This window comes from Lissotriton helveticus, chromosome 3_1 (genome assembly GCF_964261635.1).
Source record: "Lissotriton helveticus chromosome 3_1, aLisHel1.1, whole genome shotgun sequence".
NCBI lineage: Eukaryota > Metazoa > Chordata > Amphibia > Caudata > Salamandridae > Lissotriton > Lissotriton helveticus.
The window spans coordinates 635,898,296-635,914,291 of record NC_136061.1 but is presented as its reverse complement, the minus strand read 5'-3'; the positions used below and the strand labels follow the sequence as shown (position 1 = coordinate 635,914,291).

General features: G+C 44.5%; 1 protein-coding gene across 5 annotated transcripts in view; it reads left to right on the top strand.

Annotated features, from left to right (window-relative positions):
- Window positions 1-15,996, top strand: part of COL16A1 (collagen type XVI alpha 1 chain) — a 950,832-nt gene that overhangs the window by 512,542 nt on the left and 422,294 nt on the right. For all 5 annotated transcript variants that reach the window (XM_078680648.1, XM_078680645.1, XM_078680647.1 and 2 more), the window contains exons 13-15: window positions 8,480-8,521; window positions 11,082-11,126; window positions 11,488-11,532. In XM_078680648.1, coding sequence (XP_078536774.1) covers window positions 8,480-8,521; window positions 11,082-11,126; window positions 11,488-11,532 — 132 coding nt within the window. The remainder of the gene's footprint in view (window positions 1-8,479; window positions 8,522-11,081; window positions 11,127-11,487; window positions 11,533-15,996) is intronic.

The following is a 15,996-nucleotide window of genomic DNA, read 5'->3' as shown; positions in this document are numbered from 1 at the left end:
GCTCACTACTGTCTCTGTAACCTTACTGGCAAGCTCTCCTATGACCTCCATGCACGCTAGACCCTGCAGTAAGCACATTACAAGGAGGCAACTAAAGAGTGGCATTGACTGAGTGTAGCCCACTCATCTTCATTGACATCACACCTCTGAAAGATGTTTTTCCTACTTTCCCAAGGCTTTCTATGGAGGATAGCCATTTACGATTCAATTGATCATTATAAGGAATGAACTACTTACCTGCATTCGAGAAATTGAGGACCGACACTTATTCTTGAGGGCTATTAAAACTTCACTATTTACTTCCTAAAACACGATTCTAGCAGCTCCCTGCTACTGATTTATCTCCTGCCTGATGTCCAAGCGACTTTGGTCCAGTCTTTGCTCCCAAATCTACTCACAATCGTTACAACCACATTGATGAACATCTTTTCATCCACCACTGCTCCTTGAGAGTCCAACTGTCTTAGGTGCAGCAACAAGTTTAGCTCTGCAGGATAAATGTACCTCTTTAGATCTCATGTATGGCATTAAACTCTTCCCATGTAGGATAGTGTAGCCATGTACTTTTCCACCTATACCAAAAGCCCACAAAAACCATGCATCCTGGTTTGTAATGGGAACCATAACTCACAAAGCGCTGAGCTACCTTGAACACTAGTCTATACTGAAAAGTGTTCAGTTGGAGGACAATTTTGTCGAGTTACAAAAGTAAACTGGTATTTTTGACCAAATGTCAGGGCAAAATGAGGGTTGGACCTCCAAATGAGAGTCACTATAGAAATTTAGGGAAAAGAGAGAGGACATCAGAATTGTGGTGGACAGTAGTGCGGAAATATTTGAGAAAAATTTGACAAATAATATAAAACTGTAATAATAGAATCCTATAAGAACAATACTATTTGTGAACGAGTTGTGGTGAGCCGTGGTACAGAGCGGTCATGTGGAAGAGCACTTTCTGGCAACATTCATGAAGAGCAGCTCTGTGGAATAGTTCACAGCGAGCAGCACCACGGGTACGATCATTCATGGGCGACGCCAAGACCACTGGGAAGTGAGACTAGTCTGCAAGGATCTAGTGTGTGCTAATGCCTCATGGGGAGCTGTAGCAGGGGGTAACTGCAGAGGGAGCTTAAGGGCAGATAGATATGGACACTGGTCATGTTGTCCATCAGTAGCTGTAGCACTCTAGGATAAGCCTGAGAAGAGACCTCTAAGAAGTCATGTGCTCTGTGTGAAACCTGATGGACCCATGCTTGGATCCTGGTCTGTTCACACAACCGCTCATCGAAGCGAGGCTGCGAGCGTGAGTACCATCGAGATGCGGATTGGTAACACCTGGTTCACAGTTCCTTAAGGCTTATGTGAGAAAGTGCATTATGAGAATCATTCTTATATCAATGTAAAGTGGGGGGATTATTCATGAAGAACAGCTCCATGGGGTAAATATTGAAGGAAAAGAGAATTCCGAGGTAATAGAGAGCAGTCTTCTGAGGTAATTATGAATGGAGAGCAGCACTCTGAAATAATTATTGCTGTAGAGCATCACTGCGAGGAATTATTGACAAACAGCAATGCAGAGGTAATTCTGTATGGAGAGCAGCACTGTGAAGTAATCATCAATGGAGAGTTACACCATGAGGTCATTATTAATGGAGAGCATCACTTTGAGGTGATTATTAATGGTGAGTAGCACTATGAAGTAATTAAAAAGGAAGTTACTAGGTTGTCCTGAACCACTTAACTTTAAGAACACTTTCATTTTCAAAGCCGTCTTGTAGCAAAAGTGTAAATATATGATAAGGTCTCTTCAAAATTAAAAAAGTGTAGTTCATTAACACGCACAACCATTTCACCTTAGTAAATAAGATTATATCAGTGCAATCAGAAGTATTTTATTAAGTTAAAGTTTTCAAATATGAATTTGAAACATTCATTTGTCCCCCCACACTGACAACAATGTGAATAGTGAACCTAGAGGCATGTCAATTGTTATGTGCACTCTTTTGGTGACCTTGGTTCCTATTATACATGAACAACATTATTGTTGAAGGTTTTGTACTGCACACATCCTGATGTCATGTATTTCAAGATCCTCTTATATGTGATAACAAAAGAAAAAGGAGGGAAAGTGAAATTAAACAATTGCTTAGGATCACACAATTTGGTAAAGGGGGGAAGTCGGGATTAATCCTAGGTTTTCTGGTTTCACATTGTGTAATTCAGCCACAAGATGTATGTGCTTTGCTTTCACTACACCCACCTCACCGCTTACCTTTCATGCCTCCGGATCGCCAGCATCGATGCAGCCCTTAGTCACATCACAGACCAAACTATGCGGCCCTTGGTAAAATGTTTGCAAGTACCATGAGCTACACGCTGAAGTGATAACGGAGAGCAGCAATCTGAGCTAATTATTGATAGGGAACAACAATGATGTTCTGTTTACATGTTTTTTTTAGGCAAACAGTTGTCCCCCACGCGACTCCTCGTGCCAGAATTTAGCAGTCTCCGGCTCTTACATCATAATCATGCACAGTATGGCATGGAAATACATCTCTGGCATTATTTTCCAGCATAGGTTGCAATCTACTAGACACACCTGACGAAAACGAGGTCAAGCGGTGGGACGGCTTCTTCAGAAAAGAAGCGGCTTTCAAAAACAAAGAATGAAGATATGTTTAAAAAAAGGCACACACACAAACGAACAGAAGGCTGTTTGTTCACGTAGAAGAACCTTGTGGAAACATGAACCACTGCCCCGAGATCCTGCTCCGCTGTGCGGAAAAATAAACAGGTCTTTCTGGGCCTCCGAGCTTCCAGCGAGAGCTAGTAGGCAGCAGAGCTCAAACTCTAAAACCTAAAAAATTCTGTTTAAATGTGAGGCCCCTTGCGATATATTCCCTTTGTCTGGGTGTATTAATGCAGAGAGAAATAGAAATAAGTACTCTTAATTGTCTAAAACAGTGCACTGGAGTCTACATGGGGTCTAGAAATTATTCTTTGAATGTATTCATCTGGGCACCCCGGGTGCCTGTTTGGATAAACGTCATTCCCCTGGCTTCTTGGGGCAATAGGGCATAGGAGAGTTGAAGGTCACACATGACTCTGGTTCTCTGTTGTCCTCAACCCAGCTACATTCAGCGAACCAGTGTGCATATCCGGGATACTGACCTGCCCAATTTTCAGCAGCAACACAACAATGCATCTACGGACATGAAAGCTCCCCTGAACCCTCCCCAAGTTCCCCCGCACACATGTGAGGATGTTTGCCCCCCCCACGTCAGAGTATGCTGCTTCGGCCACTTGTGCACCCCTCAATTTAGTTGGGGTGCCCATAGTAAACCATTGAACTTCCGCTGCTACAATGACATCACCTGGAGGGCACGTGTGCAGGCTTCAGTCCAATCACAGACCAACAATACACCTCTGGGCAGCAGGGCCGGTCCTAGAACTTCTGGGGCCCCTCTAATTGGCATGTAAAATCCAGTCGCGGCCAGCATGACTCACGGGTGGGATGTCTTGCGGGGGTGCGTGTGGAGGGGTAGGTAATATAAAAATAAAATAAACTTACCTTCCCAGGTCTCGCGTCATCTCTGCTCCTGACCTGCTCTCCTTCTTTCCTGCCTCTGGCAGGAACAGGAAGCAGGCAGCCTCCCTCCCCTATGCCAATCACAATGCTTCAATGGCAGCATTGTGATTGGTTGGGACGCCGACCAGCCAGGCGCCTATGGGAAGGCCATTTTCTCCATGTAGGGTGCAATGGTGCCTACATGGAGAAAGGCCAGAGTGTGCATGATTGGTTTGGTCGGCCCCGGAGGGCCGACCAAACAGACAGGGCCCTTAGCAGTAGGCAAGGCACTCCTCCCCTGCCCTAAAGCAGACTCGCCCGCCCCCAACCAAACACTTCTGCTTTCTCGCAGTGCAAGTAGCAGAAACATAAAATGGTAGTTTTAGCATTTTGTGTTTCTGCTTCCCGCACTGCGAGAAAGCAGTGGGGCAACGCTCCTCCGCCCTAGTGGAGGAGCGTTTAAAGTGATATCGTAGGACTATTGATCTTATTTGGCATCCCTGAAGAGACCAAGCATGGATATCAGTAACATGGACAAAAAGATAAATATACAAATGAAATAAGTCCACATATTTTAAAACTGTATTAAATGGATTACATTTGTCACATTGGATGGAAAAGCTAGGCGCAGGTCTCACAAAGATGTATATTATTTACTCCTCGGTAACTGATTGTTTCCAGATGAGTGCATGATATAATTTCCAGTTCTGCCGCATAAAGGAGGGAGAGAATGTGAGGTAATGAGGGGTGGGATCATTCAAAATATAAAATGACACAAGAGAAAACCTCTCACACCAAGGATATAATTGCAAATTTCAAAAGGCTCCCTTATCTTTCTGTGCCATTATTGTGCTACCTTAGGATGACGTTAATGCTTCGTAATTTGTTTCAATATAAATCCTCTCACCAGTATCCTACACGCACATGCTAAGAGATGTAGGACAATCTTTTTTGTGTGTAGGCTCTTTACTCGCCAGAATTATGTTAAGTGTAAACCACAACACATATAGTAAAAAACATAAGGCCCAAGCGAGAGTGACATTTGGACATCACAGAACAGGATCGTGGCTGCAAGGTGTAGGAGAGCAGGCCAGCCGTTGTGCAAGCAAGTCAAATTGTGACTCCCCACTACCCTCTGGTCACTGACTGAGCAGTAAAATACAGCCATAATTTGGGTGCATTGGACACATAACCCCACAAAACCATGGCCCCATTGCACTCTCTACACTATTGATAGCTATGCCCTTCAGATGTTGCCTCTTGCCCTAAGCATGGAATTCATGAATCTGTGCTGCCTCTCAGCATTGGACGATGACAGTGAGGCCTAGGGGAGGGTGGGCATTGTGTGAGCTGCACAGCAGTTCTGGATCATGGCTGTGCGGTGCTTGGGAGAAGGAACCAGTGACAAAGTAATGTTGCCATGGACTGTGATGCAAGAAAGAGCCCTGGTGTCACTGCACCTGCTGCACTATTGTTAACTACACCCCCTGAGAGAGGACCCATGGGCCTCATAGCCATGTTCCAGTGCTGCTTATCTCATAGGAGGGTGCCTCCTCTAGTGAGTGTCCAACCATGGCTGTGATGACAGGGGAGGGAGGGCCTCTCCCAGGCCTCACAGCTCTGTAAAATGTCTGTGAAGCCTATGAAAGAGAGGGCTGTAGCACACCAGCGGTGCCATGGTGCAAAGTGAAAGCATCTCTCACCCTCGTCCACAGTACAGTAAAGCATAATATGGGAACATTGAGCTCTTAATATGCCTGAGCCTGGTGCCACGCCACCTGCTGCACTACCGATTGCTATTCCTCTGTTAGAGACACATGCACAGGGCCAGGGTCCAGCACTGTGAGAAAAACGTAATTGGACCCAGGGGTGGGGGCCCACACAATGCGCGCCCCTGTCCTGTGCCTATCAGCCATGGTGTAGCATTGAGAGGATTAGGATAGACCCTTAGGCCTATCAGCACTGAACCATGGCTATGAGGCCCAAGGGAGAGGGGCCCTCTGCAAGGCCTTTCAGTGCTACACCATGGCCTCAAGATGTGGACCCCCCCAACCATGAGCCCGAGCTGTTAGGCCAAGGGGAGGGTGGTTCCATCCTCTTGGCCTTTAAGCTATTGTCTAGTGCTGCAATGGGATGGGATTTGGTCTACGGCTCCTGAAATCCAATCTATGGTTTGGTTCTGCAAGGCCCAGAAGAGGAGAGTCCCTTTCCCGGGGCCTCACAATCTTAGTCCCAAGCCATCATTGTGAGGGCCAAGTAAGGTGATCAATTTTTCATTCTCACTTCACAGGTTAGTTTTTTTCTTTTGGAGACACTTTGTAGGTATGGAGGCATATTGCGCGTGTAGAGGCATCAGACGATGTGCATTGGAAAATAGGGGCACTATGAGTCACATAGTGTTTATTTTTTTTAATTCTAAATCCCTCCCTTTAAAGCAGACCCTGTTAAAAGATAACACAGCTGGAGATTGAGTTTATCAAGCTTATTTATTTTCATACTATACTTGTGATTGTATCCCTTTACCATCTCTTGGAATGAGACTTGACAACTCGCTGTTGCAAATTTTGAGTTTAGAAAATAAACTCTGGAATCCTAATAGAATAAAATAGTCTATAGGTTTGAAACACCAGTGATAAGTAGCTACCACGAAGTCCAGTAAGTACCCTCTGCCACATGACCTGGTCCGGTGGTTACACTTGACTAGGATATTAGACTTGGATATTTGACAACTAATCTCAGCTTTATGATAGAAATAAACACTGTGTTCTAAAGCTGGGCAGGGCCCACAACAAAGTAACAATTTCCTGGGAGGGGCAGCCCTTTTTTCTTGCCTTCAGAATCACTGACACCCCAGTTGTGGCCTGGTTGACTAGTTTTAAATGTGGAACCAGCAGGAGAAGTTTTTAATCACGGCCCCAATTTGCATGCTCTTGGGCAATCACTTTTCTCAATTTATTGCTCTGCTGCTCCCTTTATGGGAAGATTGGGAGTATTTTGAGTCTGTGTAAAAACTACAAGTGAGTGTGATTTAATAATTGGACTGAATATTACCTTGGTTGGAGAAGTGAGGTTCCCGGTCACATGGTATAGTCTCCTAAATGCAGTACAGTGGAAAACATATAGGCTTTGCTCCAAGTAGGAGTGCATTGCAGTCCTGGCTCTACTGATTTAACCAACTGTTTGATTCTGGGAAAATAATTTTCTCTCAGTGCCCTGTCCACTGATTTGACAGCAGGGCAGCACTTTGAAACGGCTTTCATGTGAGAAATAGACATTAAAAGATTACTCCCCGGAGAGGTAGAGGTGGGGAGAAGATGTGGCGTTACTTCAGAGCTGCCGACTTTGGAACTGAGGAATCAGGCTCGAGTTTTGACCGTGTCTCATCCTGTGATTCTCACAAATCACTTAATCACACTGTGCCTAAAAAAAGGAATATGTCCATGTTTAACGTAACTGGTGCTCACGTAAAGCACTCCAATACCTTTTGGTCAAGTTTGCGCTATATAAAAAGAGCAGAAGAAAACGGGTTTCATTTACACATTGAAAGCTATTTGCATCTAAATTACAGAAGGTGATCCTGACCCTGCATGGGGCATGCCCCCCTTGTGTGCTACAACACCTTCCTTTCTGCCACTGATCAGCATCTCTTTCACAGCTCATCAGCATCTGAAAGAGTAAGAGTTGCTTGTCTTTGTAAATCGTTAAAACTGTCAGGCCCTAAAATGCGTGCTAATTGGCACTGGAGTGGGAAGTGGACGGCATCCCCAGTCACAGGTCAAACCTGGCAAATGCAGACGGGCCTCGTGCGACAAGTGGGGCTGCAAGGCCCAGGAGGAAAGGGGCTCCCTCCCTGGGGGTTAACAGCCATTGCCAAGTGCTGTGAGGCACAGGGGAGGGGGGCCTCTTTCCCTATTCCTACACATGATTGCACATGCTTGCGAAGCCCAGGGGAGAGGCAGCCTTTCCCTGGGCCATGCAGTGCTCACCACAGGCACGAGGCCTAAGATCTATGGGGAAACACGTTTGCGAGGGCCCCTGCTGATGGGCTGAGCGCTGGGCCCTGGGCAGCCGCCCATGCTGCCCATGCCTAGTGCTGGCCCTGCTGGGCAGGCAGGTAACTCTCAGTACCGCAATTCATCTGGGCATACACGTGCTCTCCTCAGACAATTCGGAGCGCCATTTCCATCTTTGAGGATATGGGCCCCACGCTCAGTCCAAACACAGCATCTCCAAGGATTCCGCAGTTTATGGCATGTCAGTACGCCTGAGTGAGCTTGTGCTCTCCCGTGCACACTCACAGTATCCCGGCGCACTTCTAGGCACGAGTACACCCCAAGCCAGCCATAGAACACTAATTCTGTAAACACTACAGCCCCTAAATTCAGTGGCAAGTCCCTCACAACATAATTGTGTACTTGTGATCCCCTGTACCTGTTAGAGCGGACATCCCTTCTGTGAGTGCCCGGGCTCCGCTCAATCCAAGCAGTGGCCCAGGTGCACCTGTAGGTGCTTGTGGTCGGAGCATTATCATCCATCTAAGGTCAGTGATTTCAGTGGAATAGGTGTGGCGCAGCGGCCAGGGTGCCTGCGTCAGGACTACAGAGTTCAGGGTTCTATCACCGGCTCCGGCAGCAGGTTAGCCAGCACCATGTGACTCTGGGCAATAGCTTGCTTAATCTTCCTGACGGCCCCCAGTGCCGGGATACCTCAGTTGGAGGTAGCTGTGTGCTTAACAAATGCTGGTATTTACATTTCACGATAGTACGTCACATGAGTGCACCAGAGTACCCCAGGTTTAGTGCTCTCCATAAGGCAGTCACACTGTGGGAAGCTTAATAATTGGACTCACTGACAAACATGTAGTGAAATGACTCAGATGGTTTTAACGTTTCGTTCTTATTTTTTTCCCAGGGCTTGGACTGTGTCCGCATATCTGAAGAGGAGCCACTTCAGGTGAGCCACACCCACTGCTGTCTTGCACGCATGCTCAGTTGGCTATGGTTGTAGGGTGTGTCTGAAGGACTGTCAAACAAGACTGAACAAAGCCTCTCTGGACCTGTCAACCAGGGCCCGACTGGGAACACAAACCAGCCCTGGCAATTCTGTGGGACCGACCCTGGGTGGGTGGGTGGGGGGCATGCTAGCGAGAAGCAGGTCTTCGTCCGCTTTAGCACTGCTTTTTGTACTGTGGCCCCCACCACTTGAAAACCGGCTCCCACCCTTCCGGCCCACCCGGTAAACACCTGTTACCCGCTATGGCCAGTCCGGCCCTGCTGTCAACTGTGCACTTTGCATGGGTACCTGCAGCGCTTTGTTTGTAAAAGAAGTGTACGGCCCGAAGTTTTGTTCAGATGTTTTTGGCCAGCAGTATCCAACGACAGAGTGCCAAATGCCATGGTTGTGCGGTCTTGATTCTACCTCATGCCTCTTTTTTCCACCACCAGGCATTCCGGCCTCCTCATCTTACTCTTGCAGGTTCGTTTCCATCCCAACTTTCTCCCTGTGTCTCTGTTTTAATGTCCACCTACAATCACTGGCTCAATTAAGTACTGAACAAGCCTGGATGCGAGTTTTTCACTGAGGAAGATTCAGTGCGGTTGGCCCAGGCTGCTAAGTGCTCAGTTAGCTATGCGTTCTGACCCGGCTGAGGATTGGTTCCATTTTGTTAATTAAAGTGGGAGCCAAATCAGAACTTAATTTGTAAAATAGTAAGTGCTGGGGCCCACAGTTTTGTTGGAAGCCGTCGGAAGGTGCTACTGAACACCAAGGCTGTCTAGTTTCAATTCCATATCATGCCTCTTTCATCCACCACCAGACACTCCCTGCCACCGTATCTCACGCTTGCAGGTTCCTCCCTGCTTTTATCCTTCATTACGGGTTTTAATTATTTTTCTCCCCCCCCTCCCGTGCCTTTATCTCGCTGGCTCTGGGCCAAAGGTTTAGGAGTACATGATAAATCTCGGTCCACAAAAATGACTGCTGATGGGCCCCATCTGCATTGCATCCACAAATTCCAAATAAGCACCAAGCTAAGCCCACATGCCTGTGTGTTCCTTCTTACCAGTACAGTACAGAAGGTACTGAGCTCAGGTGTGAATTGTACACTGTATGAGTCCTGACCTCAGGTATGATTATTTTGTTAGTTTTGTGTGGTTGAGATCTCAGCTCGGACCCTCTGAGTTGGTTCTGTATTTTATTGCACACTGGGTGCTGAGCTCAGACGCGGTTGTGTATGTTCTTTCTGTACCCTGTACTGCAGTATGTACTGAGCTCACGAATTGTGGTGTGCTGGGCCTGTCTTGTCTATCAAGTGATGACCTCAGATCTAGCTCTGTGTTGATTCTACATTGCTTAATGTGTATAGCGGGCCAAATTCACATCTGGTTGTGTGTTGTAGGTCATTCTGGATTAAGATCAAAATGTGTATTGCTCTGTGCTTTAACCCAGGTGTGTGATGTGGCTGTGTGTCGGTTCTGTATTGTACGGTCCAGAATGTTTAAAATCGGATATATGTCTGCATTGACTCTGTATTGTGCATTCCGGTGTGTGCTAAGGTCAGATCTGCTCACATCTGCCTGTCTGTCGGTTCAGTATTGGGCAGTCTAGTGCATGCATTGGTTTGTAACCCTTTGACTTCTGTATTCCCGCCCCCTCAACATTTCTGGAGTCCAAGGATGCCCACTGACTCAGTATTGGAAGCTGATAACACCTGCCCTAAGCATTTTATATGATTTGATCCTCAAAACATACACAAAACTACAAAAAGAAGTATTCGTCAAACAAATCCTCAAATATTCAAATGTTTTGTTTACTTCACAAATATTTTGTGTTATTATTTGTATAGAAGGTATTGAGTCTAATATATTATTTTTAATACTATTTAATTTAATAAAAGAGACGTGGAGCCCCTCAGTATGTCTCGCGGACCACAAGGGTTAAGAACCCTGTGGTACAGTGTGTATAAAATCAGATAGGTCTCTAGAGTGGCTCTGTATTGTGCATTCCTGTGGGTACTGAGGCGAGATCTGGCTGGGTTGGACCTGGATCTACCCTCCTGCAAGTAGGGGAGGGGCGTCATTAGTCGAGCCACCATGCAGGGTGGATGTCCATTTCATCTGGCAAGGGCTGGCCTACTGCCCCTCCCATGTGGGGATTCCCAGCATCTGTTGCTTCCCTCGAGTGTAGAAGCTCAGACATGTCTCTCCGTTGGCTGAATTTTGCACATTTCAGTGTGGAGTGAGGACAGAGCACTGGCTGTGTCGGTCCTTTATTAGCCGGCTGTGTGATGAGCTGAGATCAGGTTGTGTGTTGATTCTGTATTGTACTTTCTAGTATGCACTGACTTCAAATCGGCTTAGATCTGTCTTTGTTTGATCTCTGTTTTTAATCTTCATTGGGGGGCCTGGCTATTTCAGATAAGGATGTCCACTGCTGCCACCTCATTTTAGAGGAGGAGGAGGAGGTTAATGATGGCGTTAGAAGTCAGCCCTTTCAATTTCTTTCTTTTCCATAGTGCGCTGCTGGCGACCCGGGTGAAAAAGGAGAGCGAGGTGATCCTGTAAGTTACAAAATGCCTGTGTTCTGCAATGATTTTTTCCACTCTTCTCAACACCATGTGACCTGAGCATAGCGCTGGGCCTGTGTGTATGCTCCCCCAATCAATTTATTCTCATTGCTAACTCAACCAATACAATTAAAATGTATCAACTGGGGACACACTCTCTCCAGCATGTACTTGGCGGGGGAAAAGGATGCTAGCTGGGTCATGTGCTCAATGATCAGATCTTTTCACTTGTGAATTATTTGTAATCTACTGTGGGGTCAATAATGATTATCTGCCCCTCAAATTCGTGGATATGAAACACACTCATCAATCTCATTCTCAACAAATCTAAATAATGTTTCTTTGGTTCCATCAGGGGAAGGATGGAGTGGCCGGACCTGCAGGAGCATCAGGACATAAGGTAAGCGAGTCTGAACCGCTTTTCAGGTATAGTCTGTGCAGAGCTTGGTGTCTCTCAGGGTGAAACCAACAATGGGTGTGGGTGGAATGGGGAGAAAGCCCTCTCCGGGGTATGAGGGAGGAGCTTTTGGTGGAAAAGGTTTGGAGTGCCCACCCTTGAAGCAGTAAAAAAGTATTATGGTTCCATAAAGAAACCAGACTGCCAGATCCTAGGTAAAGAATCAACTCTTGTAGACGCAACCCCTTTGACAAAATGTATCTCCAAACTAAGAGGTGAATCGTATATGTACTTGGTAGAGCATGCTTATGCCTCAAAGGCGATTATCTTTCAGTAGTATCTCAGCTCCTCTATGGACCACTGATGATCCCAAATCTGTACAACAGACTTAACAAAGAATATTCTGTTGTATTGAAGAACCATGTGCCCATTAACACTCTTCATATAAATATGCCATACAGCCGCTGTGCTCAATATCATGGGGGTGTGTCAGCAAGTAAATGGAGACGGCTTCTCTGTATTTTAAACACACAAATTGCGGCAATAATAAGCAGGTGCTGACCCTTGAAGGCTTTAACTCAATCATTGAGACCTGCCACAAGGCGTTTCAGCCGCGTTAATGGCCTTGTTCACGCGAAACGAACACCATTTTCTTACGGGTTTATATTCTTACACGTGATTGACCAAATCACTGACATATAACGTGAAAACATATAACTGGAAAAGAGAAACATTTCCTGGGCGTACCACCATTCGCTCTGTACAATACATGTGAAACAATTTTTTCATAAAGAATTGAAAAAGGTATTGTTTTTAAGTTCACAATTCATGCGTTTTAAATCGTGATGTAAAAGTTAAAATTATTGCTTAATATATAGCGATACAACAGAAACGCCCTCCTCTGATTCTTTCAAAAGCACTATTCACTTTTTCAATATAAAATACCTACATACATTATTGGACACACTACAAGTGAATCGTTTTTATTAAGATAATGCTACATACTTTATCATATAATTTTTGCTAAGCGATGTATACAATTGCGTACCAATTCCAAGTCGATCAACATTATTCAATCAATGCTATATATTTCATTACATTCCTTGCTTTACCCAGCAAGACACCTCAAGGCAAACGCCTGGCACCCATCAGCAGAGTGCACCAGATCAAACACGCTGTTCAGACTTGACTTCCAGGAGGGTCCCAAATTGGCTGCAAATACGAATAGCATGGGACTTCAAATGCCCTCCTAAAGTTCTATCACATTCTTGTTGCGGCCTGAAGAGTTCTCACTTTCTCAAAATAATGCTGTTAGTATAATTAAAAGTAAACCATTTACCCCTATGTGGATCTGACATGACTGCTCAGTGGTTAAAGTTCTTTGCTACTTGATTACTGAATTCATTACCTGATACTTTAAATGAATGGCCCTAGTACGTATTTGTAAATCTAGAAATCTTAGCCTGCCTTTCCTTAAAGATCTTTCTAACTTTTCCCACGAAACTTACACCCCTTTGACGCCCAGCTGAAGTTATTAATCTTATCCTGAATCTTTGTAATGTTTCCTTAGTAAAGTCGAGGGGGATTAAAAGTTTAGATGTGGAAAAATTGACATTTTCATTACGTCAACCCTCCTAAAGACGATGAGAGGAATATGTATCCTGGAGTTCAACAACTTCATGTTCTGTTCATGTTAACAGAGACCAAGGAATTTATAAACCATTAGTGATTTGGATCCATAGAAGCCTCTAAATCAAATCTGAGGTGCTTTTGCTTGGTTCCCAGTGAAAAGGTCCACATATACCCCATGTACCTAAATAGACTAATTTAAACATAGAGGTCCTGATTACAAGTGCAGGGTTAAATTCTGATACCTGTGCGATTGGAATTGTGGGTTGTGATAATTATCACACCCTCTGAGTTTTCAAACATGCTAAAATTTATCAGGGCAAAAGGCTCTTTAAAAAGGCAAACAATGGCGGATTTGATTTGCTAAATACCGATTTTGCATGCTGTGCCTCGTTTTTAAGGGCACAACTGTTATAGGTGATAATTATTCCACCTTTTATGTTCAGATTCCCGTAGTATAGGATTTTAAAGGCTGCGATAGTGGTCACCTTCCCAGCCAGGCAATAGAAATGGGGGCCTTAGACTTATTTACTTTGCTAGCAGTTCAATGCATTTTGAAAACGTTTTGGGGATAGCAGCCATCTCTGAGATGTGCCTCTTATAGTAGGTAACCCAATCATCAGATGTCCATCAACTCTCATGGGGTACTATCTGCATGCACTTAATCTTTTTTTTTTTTTAACCCAAAGCATCTACAGTTTGCCCACTGAAAATTCTTTTTGCCCTTCTTGAAATGCCTTGTGGCAGCAATTGCCAAAGAAATGGAGTTAGACTCTTCTGTAGCTACAAGAACAATCTTTCTATGCATACTGTCTTCCTAGGTGAATGAACCCCTTCTGATTGTCGTGTATCAATGATCCTGTGTGTTTACTTTATCTCTCTGCTATTATTCCTGAATATCATTTGTAATGAATAGCACTCGTTACAACAAATGTGTTTACAATGCATGCCATTACAACACAAGTCATTACAATGACGCGTTGTGTCATCGCATGCTGTTACAACGCAAGTCGTTACAACGACTTTTTGTACGGGGGCGCTGGAGTTTGGAATAGTATAATTTACTATTCCAATTCCAGTGTGTGCAACAGAATGAAAGGTGTTGGATAAAAAATCAAACACCTTCTGCCCCTACAGCAAGTCGTTGTAACAACTTGCGTTGTAATGGCATGCGACGTAACAACGCTTTGTTGTAACAACTTGCGTTGTAAAGGAATTACGATGTAATGCCTGCACTGTAATGGATGTTTTCCTTTGTAATGATTATATAGTAACAATATGGGATCATAGCCTTCAAAGTTTGTTCGGTCTTTATCTGGTTGTAATACTTAACTGATAATTGCTTGTGACCAAGTGTCCGGCAATGTACAGCTGGACAAAATAATATTAAACTATTTCATCATTATGAAAAGAGCTCACTCAGTAACCATTTTGAGGGCTTCTGGCAGAATGCTCTGTCTGGGCCCACTGCTATACCTTTCTTGAGATTGCTCATGATTTCCTAAATATCCACATTCAATACATAACTTTACGTCTAGCTGATGTTCACAATGCAATCTGGCTAATTTTAAAGTATATAATCATACCCTGATCCTATAGACTTATGGATGTAATTGTTTTTGGTATACACTCTGTATGAGAAAATATAGGTTATATTTCCTTACTTCAGTTTTCACTGCTACCAACATCAGCTTTAGTCTTCCATATAAATAGCGCCACACATGTTTCCACATACTCCACATGCTATAGTCTACTGGTCTTCCACTTTTTCAATTTTCTTCATCCAGCATCATGTCTTTCAATGAATCTCTGATTATTTGTTTCACAGTATTGGTCGGGCTCTCACCAGGTTCTGTCTCTCGCCTTGTTATTCTCTTATGTTCATCTCTTGGGATTTCACTTTTCTGCTAGCCTCAGTATCACTGGGGCCCGGCTCTTTTTCTCCCCCAAAATCTTGATCTCTTTTCTTCTGTCCATTCTTCTTTTCCTCTTCCCCTAAGACTTCATATGCTGATTTGAAATTTGAATGCTGTGTTTATTTAGAGTACCAGGCCTAGGTGCCTGCACCCTTGGTTTGGTCACTGTCATTACTTGATGGACTCATTACTCATGGACTGTGCTTGTATCTATTCTCTTTAATGTATTTCATTCAATAGAGAGGATGTAGGAAGAGGCATTTTTTCCATAGCTGTTCCTGCCATACACTGGTTGAAGGAAAGGCATATGGATATATAAGTGGTGACGCCCGCTAAAGAAGCCCCGACTCGCAGGGCTGGGCATTCTAACAGCGTAAAATCTTCTGGAATCTATACAAATAGACGCCCGCCAGCAGTATATCGTTTGGCGAATGAGGCATTTTGAGGAAGGGCCTCTGGGGAAAGGGAGGCCCGCCCTGTACTTCACGAGACACTTAAGTCTGCCAGAGTTTGCTGGGGTACTCACCTCAGCACGTCTTGTTGGAGGATTGGTTTTAAAATGCTAGCAATGTCCTGGTAAGAAATGTGACAATTGTTTTTAACTGTGGATTGGCCCTTGTCATCACGTCGCACAAACATGCAATTTTGCTCAAAATGGAATTGATTTCTCTGAACCTTGATGTTATTTGTAAATTATGTGATGAACAGGGGGAGATATATTTCATTGATAAGTGACTTGGAAGTACCTAGTGGACATGTATATAACAGATGCATTATGGGCATTGTGGTCCCGGAAAATAAACAAGTGAGAATACCACAGGGAGTCCTTCCTCACTGTCAATGAATTGTGATTTATAAATTAAATGGGCCATTACTGATTTTCATATGATTAAGACCCGGATTGGTGTCAAACCGCGTCATG